Below are 26,120 nucleotides of genomic sequence, written 5' to 3' on the forward strand. Positions count from 1 at the left end.
GGATTTTCCAGGCAAGAGTACTGGAGTGGGTTGCCATTGCCTTCTCTGAGCATGTAGGAGACTCTGGTTCAATATCATAGTATTTCTTATCTATTCAGTTTCTATCCACCTCCGAAATATATCTTCAATTTACTTCAGAAAGGCTCCAATTCTGTCTGCCACAACTTTGTCTTACATGATTTCGTTATGCCTCCATCATTGTCCTATCACTTCCCCCTAACCCCAAACATCACCACTCTCTGGATGTGTAGTGGTCACTCCCTTTATGTTATTTATGAAATAAGTATGCATCCTTAATTACTAGCTTGCATGCTCAGTCACTTGAGTCATGTCCGACTTTTTGCAACCCCACGGACTGTAGCCCACCAGGTTCCTCTGTCCATGGAATTTTCCAGGCAAAAATACTAGAGCGTGTTGCCATTTCCTTCTCCAGGGGATCTTCCCAACCCAGGGTTCAAACCTTCGTCTCCTACATTGGCAAGTGGACCTTTAACCACTGAGTTACCCAGTAAGTCCAATTACAAGCTTGGGGTTGATTTATTTCTTTTTATTATTGGGATCATACAATATGTATTATGGACTCAGGTGGCTCAGTGGTAAAAGAATCCACCTGCCAATGCAGGAGACACAAGAGACACAGGTTGGATCCCTGGGTCAGGAAGGTCCCCTAGAGGAAGCCATGGCAACCCACTCCAGTATTCTTGCCTGGAGAAACACATGGACAGAGGAGCCTGGTGGGCTACAGTCCATGGGGTCACAGAGAGTCAGACATGACTGAAGCGACTTAGTACACACATTCATGCACTATCTCAATTGCTGCTGGTGAGATGAGCTTTAAGGTGGATTTTATTTATGCATTGTTTAAACAATTATAGGAGCTAGTTCTTCATCTAACACTCTGAGTTAGGAGTAGCAGGTTTTAATGCTTTCATTTTTCAGCAAATAAAATCCAGACCCCAGGACAGGAAGATATCATAGATCCAGCTTTCCTAGCCTCCAGTTCTACATTTTTTTCCCCAGTGAACACTGTTCTTTTTTTGGTTAGGTCATGGGAATCATCCTTCTAATTATCCCTCATGGGCAAGGTAAGCAAAGGGAACAATGAACTATTATGACATGTTATCAATTTGAAGACTGGTTAAGGGGAAGGAGGAAATTAAATATCTACTGACACTTTTCTCTGCAGTTAATCATTTGCAAGGACAATTAACGGTTACTTCTTATCTATGCCAACTGCTCATTTTTACCTGACCAGACAGCCACCAATCACATTGCTGGAACTCAGAGGATTTTCAGCTGAGCACTTGCTTGAAAGGCAAGGATGTTGTGATAAATTCTGTTGTAGAGAGGGTTAAGAATATCTGAGATCAAAGGTAACTCATTCTGAGAGAAAGAAATCAAGGCAACACTGTGGAGTCTGTTTCTTGTTCAGAAACCTACAGGTAAGTAATTTACTAAGCACTCAGATTACCTTAAGGAAGAGACTGATGTTTTTGTCTGAGGAGTGAAGGCTTCAAAGGATAAGGCAGAGAGAAATAATCAAGTGTCTGTTCATCAGAAATCCTTTCAGGATTCCTATGTTTTGTGGTAGAAATAAAACGGTTTGTGGGACTTGAAAAGTATTTAAATTTTTTTGAAGACTTGCCTACCAATGAAATAAATTGGAAAGTAAATCAGGAGTGTAAGATGCTATTTTTACTGATTCTAAAATATGTGTGTTTGTTGGTTTTCTGCCTATGTCTCACGTCTGGGAGAAGAAGCTGGAAGTAACTCAGATTTGCTGGAAAGACAAGAGGGGTCCAGTGAGAAAGTAGGACATAGAAGGTCTGGTTTTCAGAGCCTGCATTCAGCAAATGTGTTAGGTTTCTCTTTGGAGATTTCATCTACCTGTCATCAGTCTTTGAAAGCAAAGATTTGTAGATAATAAGTGGATACTGGTAACCCTCTATTCAGTCTTTTAAGCATGAAATCATAGTCTTCCTCACCTCTTTTCTCTCCTCACTTTCCGTAATTGGCATTGTTCTCTTCTGCCTTGAAATTCTCTTCTACCTTGGTTGAGCATGGCATACTTGCATTTTGGTTGCGAATTCATTCATTTCACCCACTACTTACCTTGGCTGCATCTGTTCTGACTTAAACTGGTAGTAAAAGAAGAGTGAAAGTAAAGTAGCTAGAATAAGCAGAAGCATTAAAACAAAACAAAACAAAACACCAAAACTCAGAATGGATCTCAGACAAGCAGAACTAAAACTGTGAAACACTTAGAAGAAATTATAGGAATAAAATCTTCACATTGAGTTAGGCAATGGTTTCTTCAATACATAAGCAACAAAATTAAAAAATAAATTAAAAATTCATCTAAATTAAAAACATTTGTGCTTCAAAAGATACTATCAATAATAAGTAGAAATCCCACAGGATGACAAGTGGCTTGTATCCAGAATATATAAAGACCTCATACAACTTAGAAACAAAAAGGCAATTAACCCAATTAGAAATGAGCAAATGATTTTTAATAGAGATTTCTTTAAAGAAGATATCCATATAATAATTAGCACATAAAAATATTCAACATCATTAGACATTAGAGAAATGTAAATCAAACCCACAATGAGGTACCACTTCATACATACTAAGGTGGCTAAATTAAAAAAGACAACCAATTTCAAGTGCTGAGGGATAATGCAGAGAAACTGGAGCCCTCATTCACTGCTGCTGGGAATGTAAAATGATGCAGTCACTTTGGAAAATTATTTGGCAGTTCATCAGTATATTAAACCTAGAGTCACTGTATGATCCAGCAATTCTAGTCCTAGAAAAAAGGGAATACACCCAATAAAAAAATGAAAACAAGTGTATATGCACAAAAATGTACATGAATGTTCATAGCAGAATTATTCCTAATAGCTCAAAAGTGGAAACAACCCAAATGTCCATCAGCTAAAGGATGGAAAAACAAGAGGTGGAATAGTCATAGAGCAGAATACTATTCAGTTATAAAAAGGAATGAAGTACTAAAGTTATGATATCAATGAACCCTAAAACATTATACTAAGTGAAGGAAGCCAATCACAAAATCCCATACACTATATGATTCTATTTATATGAAAAGTCTAGAATAGACAGATCCACAGAGATGGAAGGTAAGTTAGTGGTTGCCAGGGCCTGGGAGGGAGATAGACATTGGGGGGTGACTGCTAATGGATATAGCACTTCTTTGGGAGTGATAAAAATATTCAAAAATCAGATGGTGGTAATGGTTATACAACTCTGTGAATGTACTGAAAGCTGTGAATTTTATGCTTGAAGTAGGTGAAATTTGTGGTTTGTGAATTATTTCTTAGTAAATCTTTTTATAAAATGATTACATGTGGGATGAAAGAGGGTAGAATAAGGTTTTTATTTTATAAGATTTTTATTAACATACATGCCCCATAAAAACCAGAGATAGCTGGGCGCAGAGATCCGTGAATGATTCATGGATGATGGTCAGAGTCAGGAAGCTGATGAGCTCCTCCCAGGAAGACAGTTAAGGTGAGGGAAGAAGCAGCCCAGAATAGAGCTCTATGGATGCCCCATGGTCTGGGTATGGCACTGGGTTTCTCTATTACCATGAGCCATAGTGAAGGCCAGACCAAGGCTTCTGGCTGAAATCCAGCGTGCCTTCCTCTGCACCAGGGCTGAGTTAAAAACTCCTGGAATTGTAGCCACCAGTCATTATAAGTTTAGATCATTATTGTGATGATGTTTTGTCTTCTAGGAGTTCACCTTCCAGCAGAGTCACATGCTAATTCCAGTTCTGTCCCTGTCTTCCCTAGGTTTAACAACTGCCAGCACCATGGCAGTTTCAGTGACTATGCCAAGCCCTTTACAGAAAATATTCTTATTTAATTTTCTCAACAATTGTCAGAGAATTGTGTAGTTTTTATAGAGGAAATTTGGGCTTAGCTGAGTATCTTGCCATGGGAACACATTTCGCATGTGGTAGAACCAGGAGTAAAATCCACATGGCCTGGGCCTGATTCCAGAGCTCACACGTGTGTACTGGCCACACACTGTCCTCCTCTGTAGATAACACTTTGGCTGTGGCCTTGATACGTTGAGATAAAAGGAGTGAAATCATTTCCCATCATTTTCCATTTGCCATCATTGCCTAACTTGGCTGTGAGCTGCAGAGAAAGGAGAAACATTTTTTATTACTCTCTCTCACTCTCCTTTTACTGGTCTTACGCCATTGCTCTCCATTAACTGGTTGATGACATTGACTCAGGTTAAAGATGGGGAAGGGGAACCTTGGAACCTACAATGAAATCACCTGGTAGTATCTTACTAAAATAAAGAGATGCTGATTCAATCCCTTGGTTAGGGAGAGCTCCTGGAGAAGGAAATGGCAACCCATTCTTGCCTAGGAAATCCCATCTGTCCATGGGGTAGCAAAAGAGTTGAACACAACTTAGTGACTAAACAACATCTTTAAGATAAATACAATCTGACCACACATACACACACACACGGATAGAAATGGACATGAAGCATTTTTTCCTCTTTAAAGCATATTTTGTCATAAATTTAGAAATATTTGTTCAGCACCTTTTCTGTGCAAGGCGGTCATAAATGAGGGTTTTCACCCTCTCACTTCAAGGAGTTTATGGTTTAGCTGAAAGACAGACTTTTGACATTAGCTGTAATCCAAGTTGCAATTAAAATAGAATTATGAGCACTGAGCGCTGAAGAACTGATGCTTTAGAACTGTGGTGTTGGAGAAGACTCTTGAGAGTCCCTTGGACTGCAAGGAGATCCAACCAGTCCATTCTGAAGGAGATCAGCCCTGGGATTTCTTTGGAAGGAATGATGCTAAAGCTGAAACTCCAGTACTTTGGCCACCTCATGCCAAGAGTTGACTCATTGGAAAAGACTGATGCTGGGAGGGGTTGGGGGCAAGAGGAAAAGGGGACGACAGAGGATGAGATGGCTGGATGGCATCACTGACTCGATGGACGTGAGTCTGGGTGAACTCTGGGAGTTGGTGATGGACAGGGAGGCCTGGTGTGCTGCGATTCATGGGGTCACAAAGAGTTGGACACGACTGAGCGACTGAACTGAACTGAACTGAAATTGTAACTGGAATATGGAAGCTGGAATTTTGGATAGGACCAGTGTTTGAGATGTGTCTGGAAAATGGGTGGGATTTAATGGAGGAAAGGGTGAAAGAGCAGATGATGTAGACAGGTAAGATGTGAACTAGTAAGACAGTGGAAAAGTGTTTGAAAATTTCAGAATATATTGAAGAATACAAATAATTTCAATTGAAGATAGTCATGAGAATATACTTAACATCATTTTAAGACTGTCCAATGCACTGATCACGTGTCAGAGCTAGTGTTGTTAGAGTCTATTATTTACAACGAGTGTATTCAATGCATATATTTTCCTTATAAACTTAAGTACAAATATGGAGTTATTTAGAGGAAATTTTCATTTTAAAGTGTCATTACAAAAATTTAAAGCCATTTACTTCTTTGCCAACATTTTAGTATTTTAAGATTTTTTATTCCTTTCATTAAATGACCAGTTTACCATAGCTAGCAAATTACTGGCTTACTGACAAACTACAGTTTTTTCTTTTTCTTTGGGAAGATTTAAATATTTTTGAATAGTTCTGTGAGCTTGGAGTTGTTTGGTTTTCATCATGTACAAATTGTCTTGTGACAGCTCCCTCTGCCTTAGAGGAAGGTGGTAAGGAGACATCCCAGATGGCGACTGGACAAAGGTGGTCAGTGGTCCCGCCTCTCCTGGGGCTGTCCCAGTTTTAGTATGGAAAGCCTCACATCCTAGAAGACCCCCTCAGTCTCAAGCAAACAGATGGTGACCCTGTGTCGCAGAAGTGGGATGGTGTGAATGCCTCAGAGACTTAGATTTCTATTTCTGCATGCTTGCAGAACATGCTGACTCATTCCATATATACTCAACATTACTTGTTATAGACAAATTTGCTATTATGTTGACTGAATTTTTGGCAGAATTGAAGTCATGAATAGAGCATGTGGAATGAGGCAGGAGGATTGGGTACACATGCAGGAGATAAGTTTGGAGGAGTGGTGTGATTGCAAGATTTAGAAAGTTAGTGTGATTTGAGTCTTCACTCAATCAAAGAGCTAAGCCGCTGCTAAAATAGACAGCTAGTGGAAAGTTGCTCTGTATCACTGGTGGCTCAACCTGGTGCTCTGTGACAACCTAGATGAATGGGATGGGCTGTTCAAGAGGGAGGGGGCTATGTATACTTATGGCTGATTCATGATGTTGCATGGCAGAAACCAACACAATGTTGTAAAGCAACTATCCTCCAATTAAAGATTTAAAAACTGAGCAAAGCATGTGAATAGATATTTCACCAAGGAAGAGATCAGATCAGATCAGATCAGATCAGTTGCTCAGTCGTGTCCGACTCTTTGCGACCCCATGAATCGCAGCAGGCCAGGCCTCCCTGTCCATCACGAACTCCTGGAGTTCACTCAGACTCACATCCATTGAGTCAGTGATGCCATCCAGCCATCTCATCCTCTGTCGTCCCCTTCTCCTCTTGCCCCCAACCCCTCCCAGCATCAGAGTCTTTTCCAGTGAGTCAACTCTTGGCATGAGGTGGCCAAAGTACTGGAGTTTCAGCTTTAGCATCATTCCTTCCAAAGAAATCCCAGGGCTGATCTCATTCAGAATGGACTGGTTGGATCTCCTTGCAGTCCAAGGGACTCTCAAGAGTCTTCTCCAACACCACAGTTCAAAAGCATCAATTCTTTGGCGCTCAGCCTTCTTCACAGTCCAACTCTCACATCCATACATGACCACAGGAAAAACCATATCCTTGACTAGATGAACCTTTGTTGGCAAAGTAATGTCTCTGCTTTTGAATATGCTATCTAGGTTGGTCATAACTTTCCTTCCAAGGAGCAGGTGCCTTTTAATTTCATGGCTGCATCCACCATCTGCAGTGATTTTGGAGCCCAGAAAAATAAAGTCTGACACTGTTTCCACTGTTTCTCCATCTATTTCCCATGAAGTGATGGGACCAGATGCCATGATCTTCGTTTTCTGAATGTTGAGCTTTAAGCCAACTTTTTCACTCTCCACTTTCACTTTCATCAAGAGGCTTTTGAGTTCCTCTTCACTTTCTGTCATAAGGGTGGTGTCATCTGCATATCTGAGGTTATTGATATTTCTCCCGGCAATCTTGATTCCAGCTTGTGCTTCTTCCAGTCCAGCGTTTCTCATGATGTACTCTGCATATAAGTTAAATAAACAGGGTGACAATATACAGCCTTGACGTACTCCTTTTCCTATTTGGAATCAGTCTGTTGTTCCATGTCCAGTTCTAACTGTTGGTTCCTGACCTGCATACAGATTTCTCAAGAGGCAAATCAGGTGGTCTGGTATTCCCATCTCTTTCAGAATTTTCCACAGTTTATTGTGATCCATACAGTCAAAGGCTTTTGCATAGTCAATAAAGCAGAAATAGATGTTTTTCTGGAACTCTCTTGCTTTTTCCATGATCCAGCAGATGTTGGCAATTTGATCTCTGGTTCCTCTGTCTTTTCTAAAATCAGCTTGAACATCAGGAAGTTCACAGTTCATGTATTGCTGAAGCCTGGCTTCGAGAATTTTGAACATTACTTTACTAGCGTGTGAGATGAGTGCAATTGTGTGGTAGTTTGAGCATTCTTTGGCATTGCCTTTCTTTGGGATTGGAATGAAAACTGACCTTTTCCAGTCCTGTGGCCACTGCTGAGTTTTCCACATTTGCTGGCATATTGAGTGCAGCACTTTCACAGCACCATCTTTCAGGATTTGGAATAGCTCAACTGGAATTCTATCACCTCCACTAGCTTTGTTCATAGTGATGAGATACAGATGGCCAATGAGCACATGAAAAGTTGTATAGCATAATTAATCACATGGGGACACAAATCAAAACCACAGTGAGATCCCACTGCACATCCATGAGGATGACTGTCATCAGATAGACCAACAGTGACAGGTCTTGGTGAGGATGGAGAGAAATTGGAATCCCCCAAGCTGCTGGTGGGAATGTGACATGGTGTAGCTGACATGGAGAACACTTGGGCAGTTCCCTTCAGAAGTCAAACAACTTACCACATGACCTAGCCATTCCATTCCTAGGCATCCTCTAGAAGAACTGCAAACACCTGTCCTCACAATGACTTGCACACCATGAGCACAGTAGCTCTAGTTTCAACACCACATGGAAAAAGACCCAAATGCCTATTGATGGATGAATGGATGAGCACATTCTGATGCAGTCATATAGTATTATCCAGGAATACAAAGGAAGCAGCCAATATAGCACAAATACACACAACAATATGCATATATCTCATAATAATTCTATGAGAGCGAGAAACCAGACAAATAAGAGTATACCTGTATGTTTCTGGTCACACAGCTTTCTAGAAAATGCAAACTATCCTTCAGTGACAGACAGCAGGCCAGAGGTTGCTGGGGAAGGGTGCAGAGGGAATAGGAAGAGGCTGGAGGGCTGGATGATGAGGGGAAGACTGTGGTTGATGAAGGTGTAGAAGTGGCTTCACAGGTGCCACATGGGTTAAACTACCAGACTGCACATTCATACATAGGTTTATTGCATACAAAACACACCTAAACAAAATGTTCAGAGGAGGGAGGAAATCATATTTAGCAGCAATCTTTTCTTTTATGGATTCAGGATCTCATGACATTTTTCTCCTAGTATATTTTTGAAAGAATGGGCAAAGATTTCTTAGGAACAACATCTCAGATAGTTTCATTTTTCATGTGCATATAATTCCATTTGGAATTTGTTTGAAATACTGTGAGGTAGAAATCCAGCTATTTCCCCCAATTAGGTCAACACTATTCATTGTAAAAATTCATCTTTCTACCCTTACTTGAAAAGCTACTTTATCCCATAACAAAGTGTGTATACATTTGGAAAAAAAGAGAGTTAAGCTGCTGTGTACAATGTGAGAGGTACCATAAGCTTCCCCCCGTAGCAAGGAGCACAGTGACAGCTTTGGGGAAAATAGAGAGAAAACTGCTTTGACTTAAGTGGGCATCTGCTGGCAATTAGTATAATTAAGGGTCAATGGTAATATGAAACCATCTCAATCTATGTCAGTTTTTAGAGTAAAAAGTGAAATTTTGGATTTTACTGAAACTTAATTTCATATATCAGGCTTCCCAGGTGACTCAGTGGTAAAGAGTGATAAACAAGTAGGAGATGCAGGTTCAGTCCCTAGGTTGGGAAGATCCTCTAGAGAAGGAAATGGTAACCCACTCCAGTATTCTTGCCTGGGAAATGCCACTGACAGAGAAGCCTGGCAGGCTACAGTCCATGTGATTGCAAAGAGTTGGAGGTGACTTAGCGATTAAACAACAACAATTTTATATATCGCTTTAGATAAAAGGACTATTTCTTAAGTAAACTAAGAGTATTTGAGGTTTTATCCCCCAATTACGGGGTAAAAATGGCCCAATAGGGCAGGCCATTAAAGACGTCTCTGATTAATGAAAGACCAGAACCAAGAAAAACACCAGGAATGCCTCTCCCCTTTCCTCCTTCCTTCCTTTCTCCCCCACTCCTCTCTTTCCCTCTCTCTCTCTTTCCTTTCTTTTTGGTGGCAAAACCGATGCTTTTAAAAGTTTGAATTGACCCAAAGGATTACTGTTCTTGTTGATAGCTGCCATAAGAAACGTACATAGCTACAGATAGATATATAAGTTGGTAAATAATAGATAGATCAATAGGTGTAACTCCTTTCCTCTGTCTCATCATTTCTCACTTTTCTTTCATTTGCTTCTACTTACCTAATTCCTGTGCCATTTCCTTGTTCAGAGCATTTCCATTGGTTTATCTGGCCAATTGCAATAATTTTCTTAATCTCCCTGTCCTCTCTCTCTGCCTCTTTCAGTCTATCTTGTTCACAGCTGTCATAGTGATCCCCAAAGCAAAGCAAATCATGTCACTTAAATCAGTGGCTGTCCATTTCCTAACCAAACTCCTAACCTTGGCACTGAAAACTCAATAAATCCCAGTTCTAATCAGTCCTATCTTTCACCATTTGTCTCTATCACACATTCCTTACCTGCCAAAAAAATGGAAGCACTAATTACTGTTGCCCAGAAATAATCTTTACCTTATATACCTCACTGTTATGTTTTTCTATATCTTCATTTTTGTTTTATTTTTTAAATTTTATTTTATTTTTAAACTTTAAAATATTGTATTAGTTTTGCCAAATATCAAAATGAATCCGCCACAGGTATACATGTGTTCCCTATCCTGAACCCTCTTCCCTCCTTGCTCCCCATACCATCCCTCTGGGTCGTCCCAGTGCACCAGCCCCAAGCATCCAGTATCATAGTTCGAACCTGGACTGGCGACTCATTTCATACATGATATTATACGTGTTTCAATGCCATTCTCCCAAATCTTCCCACCCTCTCCCTCTCCCACAGAGTCCATAAGACTGTTCTATACATCAGTGTCTCTTTTGCTGTCTCGTACACAGGGTTATTGTTACCATCTTTCTAAATTCCATATATAGGCATTAGTATACTGTATTGGTGTTTTTCTTTCTGGCTTACTTCACTCTGTATAATAGGCTCCAGTTTCATCCACCTCATTAGAACTGATTCAAATGAATCCTTTTAATGGTTGAGTAATACTCCATTGTGTATATGTATCACAGCTTTCTTATCCATTCATCTGCTGATGGACATCTAGGTTGCTTCCATGTCCTGGCTATTATAAACAGTGCTGCGGTGAACATTGGGGTACACATGTCTCTTTCCCTTCTGGTTTCCTCAGTGTGTATGCCCAGCAGTGGGATTGCTGGATCATAAGCAATCATAATTCTATTTCCAGTTTTTTAAGGACTCTCCACACTGTTCTCCATAGTGGCTGTACTAGTTTGCATTCTCACCAGCAGTGTAAGAGGGTTCCCTTTTCTCCACACCCTCTCCAGCATTTATTGCTTGTAGACTTTTGGATCGCAGCCATTCTGACTGGTGTGAAATGGTACCTCATAGTGGTTTTGATTTGCATTTCTCTGATCATGAGTGATGTTGAGCATCTTTTCATGTGTTTGTTAGCCATCTGTATGTCTTCTTTGGAGAAATGTCTATTTAGTTCTTTGGCCCATTTTTTGATTGGGTCATTTATTTTTCTGGAATTGAGCTGTAGAAGTTGCTTGTATATTTTTGAGATTAGTTGTTTGTCAGTTGCTTCATTTGCTATTATTTTCTCCCATTCTGAAGGCTGCCTTTTCACCTTGCTAGTAGTTTCCTTTGTTGTGCAGAAGCTTTTAAGTTTAATTAGGTCCCATTTGTTTATTTTTGCTTTTATTTCCAGTATTCTGGGAGGTGGGTCATAGAGGATCCTGCTGTGATGTATGTCGGAGAGTGTTTTGCCTATGTTCTCCTCTAGGAGTTTTATAGTTTCTGGTCTTACGTTGAGATCTTTAATCCATTTTGAGTTAATTTTTGTGTATGGTGTTAGAAAGTGTTCTAGTTTCATTCTTTTACAAGTGGTTGACCAGTTTTCCCAGCACCACTTGTTAAAGAGATTGTCTTTAATCCATTGTATATTCTTGCCTCCTTTGTCAAAGATAAGGTGTCCATATGTGTGTGGATTTATCTCTGGGCTTTCTATTTTGTTCCAGTGATCTATATTTCTGTCTTTGTGCCAGTACCATACTGTCTTGATAACTGTGGCTTTGTAGTAGAGCCTGAAGTCAGGTAGGTTGATTCCTCCAGTTCCATTCTTCTTTCTCAAGATAGCTTTGGCTATTCGAGTTTTTTTTGTATTTCCATACAAATTGTGAAATTATTTGTTCTAGCTCTGTGAAGAATACCATTGGTAGCTTGATAGGGATTGCATTGATTCTATAAATTGCTTTGGGTAGGATACTCATTTTCACTATATTGATTCTTCCAATCCATGAACATGGTATTTTTCTCCATCTATTAGTGTCCTCTTTGATTTCTTTCACCACTGTTTTATAGTTTTCTATATATAGGTCTTTAGTTTCTTTAGGTAGATATATTCCTAAGTATTTTATTCTTTTCATTGTAATGGTGAACGGAATTGTTTCCTTAATTTCTTTGTTTTCTCATTATTAGTGTATAGGCATGCAAGGGATTTCTGTGTGTTGATTTTATATCCTGCAACCTTACTATAATCACTGATTAGCTCTAGTAATTTTCTGGTGGAGTCTTTAGGGTTTTCTATGTAGAGGATCATGTCATCTGCAAATAGTGAGAGTTTTACTTCTTTTCCAATTTGGATTCCTTTTCTTTTTCTGCTCTGATTGCTGTGGCCAGAACTTCCAAAACTGTGTTGAATAGTAATGGTGAGAGTGGGCACCCTTGTCTTATTCCTGACTTTAGAGGAAATGCTTTCAATTTTTCACCATTGAGGATAATGTTTGCTGTGGGTTTGTCATATATAGCTTTTATTATGTTGAGGTATGTTCCTTCTATTCCTGCTTTCTGGAGAGTTTTTATCATAAATGGATGTTGAATTTTGTCAAAGGCTTTCTCTGCATCTATTGAGATAATTGTATGGTTTTTATTTTTCAATTTGTTAATGTGGTGTATTACATTGATTGATTTGTGGATATTGAAGAATCCTTGCATCCCTGGGATAAAGCCCACTTGGTCATGGTGTATGATCTTTTTAATGTGTTGTTGGATTCTGATTGCTAGAATTTTGTTAAGGATTTTTGCATCTATATTCATCAGTGATATGGGCCTGTAGTTTTCTTTTTTTGTGGGATCTTTGTCAGGTTTTGGTATTAGGGTGATGGTGGTCTCCTAGAATGAGTTTGGAAGTTTACCTTCCTCTGCAGTTTTCTGGAAGAGTTTGAGCATGATAGGTGTTAGCTCTTCTCTAAATTTTTGGTAGAATTCAGCTGTGAAGCCATCTGGACCTGGGCTTTTGTTTGCTGGAAGATTTTTGATTACAGTTTCAATTTCCGTGCTTGTGATGGGTCTATTAAGATTTTCTATTTCTTCCTGGTCCAGTTTTGGAAAGTTGTACTTTTCTAAGAATTTGTCCATTTCTTCCACATTGTCCATTTTATTGGCATATAATTGTTGATAGTAGTCTCTTATGATCCTTTGTATTTCTGTGTTGTCTGTTGTGATCTCTCCATTTTCATTTCTAATTTTATTGATTTGGTTTTTCTCCCTTTGTTTCTTGATGAGTCTGGCTAATGGTTTGTCAATTTCATTTATCCTTTCAAAGAACCAGCTTTCGGCTTTGTTGATTTTTGCTGTGGTCTCTTTTGTTTCTTTTGCATTTATTTATGCCCTAATTTTTAAGATTTCTTTCCTTCTACTAACCCTGGGGTTCTTCATTTCTTCCTTTTCTAGTTGTTTTAGGTGTAGAGTTAGGTTATTTATTTGACTTTTTTCTTGTTTCTTGAGGTGTGCCTGTATTGCTATGAACTTTCCCCTTAGGACTGCTTTTACAGTGTCCCACAGGTTTTGGGTTGTTGTGTTTTCATTTTCATTCATTTCTATGCAAATTTTGATTTCTTTCTTGATTTCTTCTGTGATTTGTTGGTTATTCAGCAGCGTGTTGTTCAGCCTCCATATGTTGGAATTTTAAATAGTTTTTCTCCTGTAATTGAGATCTAATCTTACTGCATTGTGGTCAGAAAAGATACTTGGAATGATTTCTAGTTTTTGAATTTACCAAGGCTAGCTTTATGGCCCAGGATGTGATCTATCCCGGAGAAGGTTCCATGTGCACTTGAGAAAAAGGTGAAATTCATTGTTTTGGGATGAAATGTCCTATAGATATCAATTAGGTCTAACTGGTCTATTGTATGGTTTAAAGTTTGTGTTTCCTTGTTAATTTTCTGTTTAGTTGATCTATCCATAGATGTGAGTGGGGTATTAAAGTCTGCCACTGTTATTGTGTTATTGTTAATGTCTCCTTTCATACTTGTTAGCATTTGTCTTAACATATTGCGGCGCTCCCGTGTTGGGTGCGTATATATTTATAATTGTTATATCTTCTTCTTGGATTGATCCTTTGATCATTATGTAGTGACCATCTTTGTCTCTTTTCACAGCCTTTGTTTTAAAGTCTATTTTATCTGATATGAGTATTGCTACTCCTGCTTTCTTTTGGTCCCTATTTGTACGGAAAATCTTTTTCCAGCCCTTCACTTTCAGTTTGTATGTGTCCCCTGTTTTGACGTGGGTCTCTTGTAGACAACATATGTAGGGATCTTGTTTTTGTATCCATTCAACCAGTCTTTGTCTTTTGGTTGGGGCATTCAACCCGTTTACATTTAAGGTAATTACTGATAAGTATGATCCCGTTGCCATTTACTTTATTGTTTTGGGTTCGAATTTATACATCGTTTTTGTGTTTCCTGTCCAGAGAATATCCTTTAGTATTTGTTGGAGAGCTGGGTTGGTGGTGCAGAATTCTCTCGGCTTTTACTTGTCTGAAAAGCTTTTGATTTCTCCTTCATATTTGAATGAGATCCTTGCTGGGTACAGTAATCTGGGCTGTAGGTTATATTCTTTCATCATTTTAAGTATGTCTTGCCATTCCCTCCCGGCTTGAAGAGTTTCTATTGAGAGATCAGCTGTTAGCCTTATGGGAATTCCCTTGTGTGTTATTTGTTGTTTTTCCCTTGCTGCTTTTAATGTTTGTTCTTTGTGTTTGATCTTTGTTAACTTGATTAATGTGTGTCTTGGGGTGTTTCACCCTGGGTTTATTCTGTTTGGAACTCTCTGGGTTTCTTGGACTTGGGTGATTATTTCCTTCCTCATTTTAGGGAAGTTTTCAATGATTATCTCCTCAAGTATTTTCTCATGGTCTTTCTTTTTGTCTTCTTCTTCTGGGACCCCTATGATTTGAATGTTGTAGCATTTAATATTGTCCTGGAGGTCTCTGAGATTGTCCTCATTTCTTTTAATTCGTTTTTCTTTTATCCTCTCTGATTCATTTATTTCTACCATTCTATCTTCTAATTCACTAATCCTATCTTCTGCCTCTGTTATTCTACTATTTGTTGCCTCCAGAGTGTTTTTAATTTCATTTATTGCATTATTCATTATATATTGACTCTTTTTTATTTCTTCTAGGTCCTTGTTAAACCTTTCTTGCATCTTCTCAATCCTTGTCTCCAAGCTATTTATCTGTGATTCCATTTTAATTTCAAGATTTTGGATCAATTTCACTATCACTATTCGGAATTCTTTATCAGGTAGATTCCCTATCTCTTCCTCTTTTGTTTGGTTTGGTGGGCATTTATCCTGTTCCTTTATCTGCTGGCTATTCCTCTGTCTCTTCATCTTGTTTAAATTGCTGAGTTTGGGGTGTCCTTTCTGTATTCTGGCAGTTTGTGGAGTTCTCTTCATTGTGGCGTTTCCTCGCTGTGTGTGGGTTTGTATATCTTCATTTTTAACATAAAATGTCTTGCATCCAATGCTCCAATTTCATAACAGTGTCTGCCACCTCAGATGTATCCATGTCCATAAAGCCCACTCCCATTTCTTTACCTGGAATTAACTGTTCTCCTGAGCATGCTCCTGAAACAGATATATGCTATCTTTTATTGCAAATATTTGTGCTTAATGTTTTATCTTCTACACTCAGTTGTAATCTCCTTGAAGGGATGGTTCCCATGAGATTTTTTGTAGCACTTTACATGGGGAAATTCAATAACTATTTATTAACATGAGTTCTTCCAACAGAGAGATATTGAGGAAACATCAGATCATGCATCCTCCAAGAGTTCCACATGGGGTCCTTGATACAAAAAGGAAAATAGCAGCCAGGCCCTTCTCTGGGCTGTGGAAAGTCTCTGATCCAACTCTGTTACAAATGACCTTGGTCGCTGGTCTGTTGGCTTCTGTTCTTGGTGAGTAATGGGAAAATGAGGTCAGATTGTCACCATACAACTGAGTTCATCAGCACATCCTATTTTAACAGTTGTCTAAAAGATACCCATCCTTAACACTGTGGAGAGTATTTGGCCACTTGAAATTTAGGGAAATTTATTATAACCCCCTGCCTTCCCCCAGCGCTAAAGGTTTATTATGGTCAGTTTTAATACTCCTTTTTAGAGCTTTCTCTCCAGGGACTCTTCAAAAGATCTAACCTTCATTGCCTGTGTGGTTCTTTAGAAAGTAGTGAATTGGTGTAATTATGCTGGGGCTCCCATCCCTTTATTTAATTATTCCAAGGGAGGTAGAATTAAGGCTTTACTTTTTAAGGATTTAATTAATCTCTACCTTGTGATGCTTTTTGAAAAACATTTTATTTTCAGATATATAGTCTATTTAAAACCATGTGTAAAATAGATAGCTGGTGAGAAGTTGCTACATAACCCAGGGAGCCAAACCTGGCATTCTGTGATGACCTGGAAGGGTGGAATGAGGGGAAGGGATACATACATAACTATGGCTGATCACATTGTTGTATGGCAGAAACCAACACAACACTGTGAACAATTTTCCTCCAATTAAAAAACAAGTTTAAAAAAGAACTAGTAGAGGGAAAAAAAGAAAAAAAAAAATCCCAAGGGTCCTAAAGGACATAAGGAAATGTCTCCTCATTTCTGACTCCTGAGCCAACTAATCTTATATAATGCTATTATTGCTAAAATATATATTATTTCTCAGACAAGAAGATAGGATTACATGGCAAGGTATAAATGCCAGTGTTCTGAATATGTAGATTGGGGAATCTAATATAATGATGAAATTCAGGTCTGTTTTTCCATTTTCTGACAAATTATCACATATACGGGAGAGGAAGGATGAATTTTTTCTGCCTTTTCCCATTATTGTCATTGTTATCAAACAACAAACATGCTTTATGGATTGTTTACTATGTTTTCATTGAACAGCAGAGTAATAGGAGTCATGATAAAGAGGAGCATGATCTCTGCTCTAAAAGTCCTATTACTGAATAATTGAGGTGCAATGTCCTAATCTATAACTTGATTCTCCTTGTCATTTTGGTATCCAGGAGATTGTGGTCCTCCACCTGATTTACAGTTTGCTTCTCCAGACAACAAGTTGAATAACAAAGACTTCAAAACTGGAACTACACTGAAGTACACCTGCCTTCCTGGTTATAGCAGAATCAAACCAAGTTCAGTTACTTGTAATGATAGAGGCTCATGGGACTATCTTGTTTTTTGTGCTAGTAGGTATCAAAGTTTATTTTTCTCACCTGTCAGTTCAGTTGCTCAGTCATGTCTGACTCTTTGCGACCCCATGGACTGCAGAACCCCAGGCTTCCCTTTCCAACATCAATGCTCAGAGCGTGCTCAAACTCACGTCCATCGAGTCGGTGATGCCATCTAATCATCTAGTTCTCTGTCATCCCCTTCTCCTCCTGCCTTCAACCTTTCCCAGCATCAGGGTCTTTTCCAGTGAGTCAGTTCTTCCATCAGGTGGCCAGAGTATTGGATTTTCAGCTTTAGCATCAGTCTTTCCAATGAATATTCAGGACTGATTTCCTTTAGGATTGACTGGTTGGATCTCCTTGCAGTCCAAGGGACTCTCAAGAGTCTTCTCCAACACCACAGTTCAAAAGCATCAATTCTTTGGCTCTCAGCTTTTTTTATAGTCCAAGCTGTATATCCACTGTACTTTTTTTGGGGGGGGGTGGAGGGGGTGGAGTTCTCTTAAGAACTTAATAAATTCTTTAATTCAAAGACTACTTTGATGAAAGTAGTCTTTAAAATTAACATTACCTATAGTAATTGAAGCCAGTATTTGGAGCCAGTCTGTTGGAAATATACACAGATATTTTGCTAACAGTAAAAATAAAGAATATTTTCCTTTCTTTTGTTTCCTTGTGACCAAGGACAGATATTTTTAGAACATACTTTACATGGATAACTTGTCCATCCTTTATTATCACAATGATCTAACTAAGCCATCAAATATAAGCATATTTTTTCTTCTTTTAAAATTTTTTAAAATATTCGAAAAATGGGATAAATGTTTACTTTTATTTTTCCTCAAAATATAAAGTTCAGTAAGTCAGGGTGATATATGGCAAAACCAATACAATATTGTAAAGTAATTAACCTCCAATTAAAATAAATACATTTATATTAAAAAAATTTAACAAAGAAATAAGTTTTGAAAAAATTTTCTGTGTTTATGTGGAAGTAGCAGTTAAAGCCAATCAATCAGACTCCCCCCCCGCCCCCATTACTGCTATTCAGTAATTGTAATCAGTCATTAATTTCATTTTCCTTCTAGAGAAGCAATGCAGAAACCTAGGAGACTTACCAAATGGGAAAATAGAAGTTAAGACAGATTTTCTTTTTGGTTCAACTGTAGAATTTAGCTGCTCAGAGGGGTAAGTATAAGGCAATCCAAAGCAATACTTTTCCTTGCAATTAATTTTTTATATGTAGATAATGCATTCACATATTTCAAAAATAAAATGATATGGAAAAGTATCATCCAGAATTCTTACTTCCCGTCCATCTCATTCCTCTCTGCCCACTGACAGGCAGTGACTTTAGTTTCTGATTTATTTTCTTAGTTTTTACATGTGTAAATACAAATGAGTACTTTATCACACAGAAGACAGCTGACTACCCATGTTAGTTTAAACCTTGCTTTTATTTTGTTCACTTAACAATATTGCCATGGATTGAATGTTTGTATCCTTCCCAAATTTGTATGTTGAACCCTGATTTTCAGTGTGATAGTATTTGGAGATAAGGCCTTTGGAAGTTAATGAAGTCATAAGAGTGGAGCCCGCATGATGGGATTAGGCCCAATATAAGATGAAACGCAGAGCTAGTTTCCTTTCTGTTTGCACCATGTGAGGACACAGCAAGATGACTGCCACTTACAATCCAGGAAGAGGGTTCTTGCTGCAACATGATCATGCTGGTGTCCTGATCTCCAACTTCCAGAACTGTGAGAAATAAATTTCTGTTGTTTAAACCATCAATCTATGATATTCCATTATAGCACCTTGGACTAAGATACATATGTACTGGAGATCTCTGATATTCATGTGCTGTTTCCTCATTCTGTGCATATATGTTTACAGCTGTATAGTTTTTCAGTGGATGAATCATAGCTTATCATAGTTTATTTAATGGTTCCTATTGATAGAATTTGTGAGTTTCTATTCTTGTGTTATTACCTACAATGCCCTGATGCATAATTTTCTGTACATGATATTTTGCATGCATGCAGTTATGTCTGTAGGAAAAATTCCCAGAAGTAGGATTACAGGATCACAGAAATGATACTTTAAAATATTGATAAATATTGCTAAATTTCTCTTCACAGACTTTGTACAATTTTGTAATGCAAACAAACATCTATTTTCCCACCATCTCTTCAATTGAGGATTGCCCATTCAGATTAGAAAATAAAACTTCCTTGTAGTTTTAAAAAACTTATTAATTTGAGATGTGTAGGTTGATATGCAGTCACAAGAAACAGCAGAGAGAGATTCTATACATTATTGTTTCAGTTTGTCCCAGTGGTACTGTCTTCCATGACTGTAGTACAGTATCACAATCAAGAAATTGACACTGATATAATTCATTAACCTTATTCAGGTTTCATTTCTCTCTCCGTGTGTGTGGGACTTTATTGCTGAGACTATATTTCATGGTATGAAATTTGTTTAGCCATTCACCTGTTGAAAACATTTGCATATAGGTTTTGTGTGTGTGTAAATGTGAACTTACGTCTTCATTTTTTTCTGGGGTAGATACATAGGTGGGTCATATAATAGTCATAGATTTAATTTTTAAAGGAAATTGCCTGTTTTCCAGAGATGTCGAACCATTTTATGTTCCCATCAGCAATGTCAGACTAATCCGTACCATCCACATCAGCATTTGATGTTGCCAATTATTTTAGACACTTCGATAGGTGTGGTGATATCTCACTGTGGTTTTAGTTTGTATTTCTGTCATAGACATTGATGTTGAACTTCTTTTTATGTGCTTATTTGCCATTTGTATCTTCCTCCATGATTGTTGCTCAGTCATTCAGTTGTGTCTGACTCTGCGACCCCATGGACTGCAGCACACCAGGCTTCCCTGTCCTTCACCATCTGTGGGAGTTTGCTTAAACTTATGTCCATTGAGTCAGTGATGCCATGCAACCATCTGATCCTCTGTTGTCCCTTTCTATATCTGTTCATATCTTTTGCCCATTTTCTAACTGGATTATTTAGCTTTTTACCATTGAATTTTCAGATTTTTTTAAAAATATATTCTGTATACTCGTCCTTTGTTGGATATATGATTTGCTAATGTTTTCCTCTAGTTTGTAGTTTGATTTCTCATCCTTTTCACAGATCTTTCACAGGGTTAAGGTTTTTAATTTTGGTGAGGTGCAACTTTTCAATTTTCTTTTAGGCATCATTTTATTGGTGTCAAGTCTAAGAATTTATCGTTTAGTCTTTGACACTGTGTGCTTGTGTGGATCTATTTCTGGGTTTTCATTTTGTTCCACTGGGTCTATTTTTCTGCCAACACCACACTGTCTTAATTACTATAGCTACATAGGAAGTCAACGTTGGGTAGAGAAATTCCTTTCACCCCCTTTTTGTTTTTCAAAATTGTTTTAGGTATTCTAGGTTCTGTGTATTTCCATATAGCTTTTAGAATAAACTTCTCTATGTCCACGACAAACTTTGCTAGAATTTTGGTAAGTCTTGCATTCTGTATAGAATTTGACATCTTTAAAATGTCTAGTCTCCCAATTCATGAATACAATGCTCTTTTCCATTTACGTAAGTCTTTTAAAATTTCTTTTTCAAAATTTTGTAACTTTTAGTGCATATTTTATATACATATTTTATTATATTTATATCTATATTTGTATCATTTTCTTTGGAGCAATGGTAAATGGCATTGTCTCTTAAAGTTTGATTTTCTCATATCTGTTCTTGGTATATAGTAATATGATTGATCCTGTGTGTTGATCTTTGTCCTGCTGTCTTACTGAACCCACTAAACTAGTTCTGAAAGATTTTTGTTTTGTTTTTGTAGGTTGCTTGTGATTTTCTACTTAAACATTAATGTCATCTATTAATAGAAACATTTTTTTTCTGCCTTCACAATGTGTATGTCTTTTATTTATTTTTCTTTCCTTATTGTGCTAGCTAGAACTTCTAATTCTATGTTGAACAACCACGGTGACTGTGGACACCCTTGCCTTATTCCCAATCTTGGAGAAAAGCTTCAATCTTCCACCATTAAGTATGTTAGTACAGGCTTTTTTTTTTTTTTTTAATAGATGCTCTTTATTGAGAAGTGCTCCTCTATTCTTAGTTTACTGACAGATTTTATCATGAAAGCTTACGGATTTTTAAAAAATGTTTGTTATTCATCACTGTGCATATGATCACATAATTTTTCTTTTTTTTTTAATCCTGTTGGTATGATGGGCTACACTGACTAGTTTTCAAGTTTTAAAACTGTTTACCTCAAATAAGTTTCATTTGGACATGATGCATCATTGTTTTTTACAAATTCTTGGGTTGATTTTCTAATATTTTGCTGAGGATTTTTGTGGATACTTTTAAGAGAAATAAATTGGTCTATATTTTTCTTTTTTTTGTACTATGTCTGAATTTGATACATGAGTAATGATAAGCATTATAAAGTGAGTTAAGAAGTGTTCTTTTCTCCTCAGTTTTCCAGGAGATATTGTGGAAAATAATTTTTTTAAAAATATCTGACAGAATTCTCCTATAAAACTATCTGGGCCTATATATTTCTTTTCCTGTACTCTTAATTATGAAGTCAATTTCTTTAATAGTTCTAGGATTACTCAAATTGTTTATTTTGACTTTGTTGCATTTTGTACTTTTCAAAGAATTATTCTTTTTCTTTTAAGATGTTGAATTTATGAGACTAAAATTGGATTGTCCGCGGCTGAAGTGAAGCGGTCGCCCGGGCGGTGGGGTTATTACTGTTGCCGCTGCCGCCGGCCCGGAGGATAGGGAGAACGGGCGGGGAGAGCTGGCGCCTACACTTGCGCCTGGCTCGCCTCCAGGGCAGGTCCCTTGGCCCGCCTCTGGCTTCGCGGAGGCGCTGGATCGACTGGGAGGGCCCGGGTGAGCCCCGCGCGTCGGGCCTTTGTCCCCCGGGCGGGAACCCTAAGCTCACGGATTATTTAAAAAAAAAAAAAAAAAGAGAATAAAATTGTTCATTCCTTTATTCTTCCTTCAATGGCTTCAGGATCTGTAGTGAAATTCTCTGTTTCATTTCATGATATTCATGATATTGCTGACTTCTGTCTTCTACCTTTATCAATCTTATAAGAGATTTACCAATTTTATCATTTTTTTTTTAAGAGTCAGCTTTTTGTTTAATTATTTTCTTATTGTTTTCCTGTTTTAAACTTACTGATTTCTGCTTTTGTTTCCTTTTTCCTCCTTGCTTTGGGTTTATGGCTTCTTCTTTTTTCATGTTTCTTGAAGTAGGAATTTCGATTCCTGATTTGAGAACTTTTCTATTTTCCAATGTAAGCATTTATTGCTATGAAACTCCATTTCAGCACTGATTTATCTGTGTTCTACACATTCTCTTATGTTATAGTTTCATTTTTATTCTGTGTATTTAATTTCCTTTGAGATTTCCCTTTGACCATGGATTATTTAGAACTGTGCTATTTAATTTTCAATTGTTTTGAGATTTTTCTCTTGTCTTTCTGTTATTTGTCTCTAGTTTAATTCCATTACAGTCAGAAAATATACATTGCATGATTTAAATTTTTATATGTCTGCTGAGATTTATTTCATGGTCCAGGGTATAATTTTTCCTGATGAATTTCTCTGGGTGCTTGGGAAAATGTGTATTCTGCTGCTGTTGAATGGTTTCCCTGTAGTCTTAATGTGCATTTTTCTATTTACAAGTGATGTTGAGCATATTTCATATATCTGAAAGATGTTCAGCTGATGCTGAAGCTGAAGCTCCAGCACTTTGACCATGTGATGAGAACAAATGACACATTGGAAAAGACCCTGATGTTGGGAAAGATTGAGGGCATAAGGAAAAGAGGGCGACAGCGGATGAAATGGTTGCATGGCATCACCGATTCAATGGATATGAACTTGGGCAAACTCTCGGAGATGGGGAGGGACAGGGAAACCTGGCGTACTACAGTCCATGGAGTTGTGAAGAGTTGGACACAACTTGGCTACTGAACTACAACAAAAAGATATCTATATTTTTTCTTTTTAAATGTCAATGAATTACAGTATTTTTTTCTCACTGTGTCATCTTTCCTTTGACTTGTCATCCTTTCCTTTCACTTTCCTTCCTCTTTCTTGCCAAGCAAAATGTATGTGCCATATATGTTGAACTTATCAATCTTTTTTTTTTTTTTAAAGGCTTTTGGATTTGAGTTATAGTCAAAAGGCCTTCCTTGCTTGAAGATTGTAATTATCCACAATTATTCAACTACTTTTATGGTTTAATGTTTTAATTCAGAGTTCAGAGGCACTAGCCAATTTTATCTTTCCTTAGGTGGATTTCATATTGTCTTGCCACCATTTATTAAAGTCCATGATTAATTCTCTGGTTGGCTTCCCTGGTGGCTCAGATGATAAAGCGTCTTGGAGACTGGGATTCGATCTCTGGGTTGGGAAGATCCTCTGGAGAAGGAAATGTCATCTGAAAATAATGATACTATTATTTTTCCTTTCTAATTTTTTTTCAGCATTTTTAAACCATATATATTTTTTGATCTGTTTTAGATTTACAGAAAAATTATGAGGATAGTGCAGCTACCTCCCATATGCCCTATACCAAGTTTCCTCTAGTGTTAACATTTAACATCAGTGTGACACCCTTGTTACAACTCTTGAAGCAGTATTGAGACATAATCATTAGCTGAAGTCTGACCTTTATTCAGATTTCATTCAGTTCAATTCAGTTCAGTCACTCAGTCATGTCCGACTCTCTGTGACCCCACAAATCGTAGCACGCCAGGCCTCCCTGTCCAACACCAACTCCCGAAGTTCACTCAGACTCACGTCCATCGAGTCAGTGATGCCATCCAGCCATCTCATCCTCTGTCATCCCCTTCTCCTCCTGCCTCCAATCCCTCCCAACATCAGAGTCTTTTCCAATGAGTCAACTCTTCGCATGAGGTGGCCAAAGTACTGGAGTTTCAGCTTTAGCATCATTCCTTCCAAATAAATCCCAGGGCTGATCTCCTTCAGAATGGACTGGTTGGATCTCCTTGCAGTCCAAGGACTCTCTAGAGTCTTCTACAACACCACAGTTCAAAAGCATCAACTCTTCGCCACTCAGCCTTCTTCACAGTCCAACTCTAACATCTATACATGACCACAGGAAAAACCATAGCCTTGACTAGATGGACCTTTGTTGGCAAAGTAATGTCTCTGCTTTTGAATATGCTATCTAGGTTGGTCATAACTTTCCTTCCAAGGAGCAGGTGTCTTTTAATTTCATGGCTGCATTCACCATCTGCAGTGATTTTGGAGCCCCCCAAAATAAAGTCTGACACTGTTTTCACTGTTTCTCCATCTATTCCCCATGAAGTGATGGGACCGGATGCCATGATCTTCATTTTCTTAATGTTGAGCTTTAAGCCAACTTTTTCACTCACCACTTTCACTTTCATCAAGAGGCTTTTTAGTTCCTCTTCACTTTCTGCCAAAAGGGTGGTGTCATCTGCATATCTGAGGTGATTGATATTTCTCCCGGAAATCTGGATTCCAGCTTGTGTTTCTTCCAGTCCAGCGTTTCCCATGATGTACTCTGCATATAAGTTAAATAAGCAGGGTAACAATATACAGCCTTGACGTACTCCTTTTCCTATTTGGAACCAGTCTGTTGTTCCATGTCCAGTTCTAACTGTTGCTTCCTGATCTACATACAGATTTCTCAAGAGGCAGGTCAGGTGGTCTGGTATTCCCATTTCTTTCAGAATTTTCCACAGTTGATTGTGATCCACACAGTCAAAGGCTTTGGCATAGTCAATAAAGCATAAATAGATGTTTTTCTGGAACTCTCTTGCTTTTTCCATGATCCACGGATATTGGCAATTTGATCTCTGGTTCCTCAGTCTTTTCTAAAACCAACTTGAACATCAGGAAGTTCACGGTTCACGTATTGCTGAAGCCTGGCGTGGAGAATTTTGAGCATTACCTTACTAGCATGTGAGATGAGTGCAATTGTGCGGTAGTTTGAGCATTCTTTGGCATTGCCTTTCTTTGGGATTGGAATGAAAACTGACCTCCTTTTCCAGTCCTGTGACCACTACTGAGTTTTCCAAATTTGCTGGCATAATGAGTGCAGCACTTTCACAGCATCATCTTTCAGGATTTGGAATAGCTCAACTGGAATTCCATCACCTCCACTAGCTTTGTTCGTGGTGATGCTTTCTAAGGCCCACTTGACTTCACATTCCAGGATGTCTGGCTCTAGGTCAGTGATCACACCATCGTGATTATTTGGGTCATGAAGATTTTTTTTGTACAGTTCTTCTGTGTATTCTTGCCACCACTTCTTAATATCTTCTGCTTCTGTTAGGTCCATACAATTTCTGTCCTTTATCGAGTCCATCTTTGCATGAAATGTTCCCTTGGTATCTCTAATTTTCTTGAAGAGATCTCTAGTCTTTCCCATTCTGTTGTTTTCTTCTACTTCTTTGCATTGATCGCTGAGGAAGGCTTTCTTATCTCTCCTTGCTATTCTTTGGAACTCTGCATTCAGATGCTTATATCTTTCCTTTTCTCCTTTGCTTTTCACTTCTCTTCTTTTCAGCTATTTTTAAGGCCTCCCCAGACAGCCATTTTGCTTTTTTGCATTTCTCTTCCATGGGGATGGTCTTGATCCCTGTCTCCTGTACAATGTCACGAACCTCAGTCCATAGTTCATCAGGCAGTCTATCTATCAGATCTAGGCCCTTAAATCTATTTCTCATTTCCACTGTATAATCATAAGGGATTTGATTTAGGTCATACCTGAATGGGCTAGTGGTTTTCCCTACTTTCTTTAAGTCTGAATTTGGTAATAAGGAGTTCATGATCTGAGCCACAGTCAGCTCCTGGTCTTGTT

At 38.1% G+C, this 26,120-nt stretch overlaps 1 protein-coding gene across 1 annotated transcript in view; it reads left to right on the forward strand.

Moving 5' to 3' along the window:
- The first annotated feature begins 1,265 nt into the window (after window positions 1-1,265).
- Window positions 1,266-26,120, forward strand: part of LOC113906354 (zona pellucida sperm-binding protein 3 receptor-like) — a 63,058-nt gene continuing 38,203 nt past the window's right edge. The window contains exons 1-4 of the mRNA XM_027564360.1: window positions 1,266-1,442; window positions 15,772-15,938; window positions 17,051-17,230; window positions 18,301-18,400. Of these exons, the coding sequence (XP_027420161.1) occupies window positions 15,797-15,938; window positions 17,051-17,230; window positions 18,301-18,400 (422 nt within the window). The 5' untranslated portion in view covers window positions 1,266-1,442; window positions 15,772-15,796. The remainder of the gene's footprint in view (window positions 1,443-15,771; window positions 15,939-17,050; window positions 17,231-18,300; window positions 18,401-26,120) is intronic.

The sequence above is a fragment of the Bos indicus x Bos taurus genome, chromosome 16 (genome assembly GCF_003369695.1).
Source record: "Bos indicus x Bos taurus breed Angus x Brahman F1 hybrid chromosome 16, Bos_hybrid_MaternalHap_v2.0, whole genome shotgun sequence".
NCBI classification, from domain to species: domain Eukaryota; kingdom Metazoa; phylum Chordata; class Mammalia; order Artiodactyla; family Bovidae; genus Bos; species Bos indicus x Bos taurus.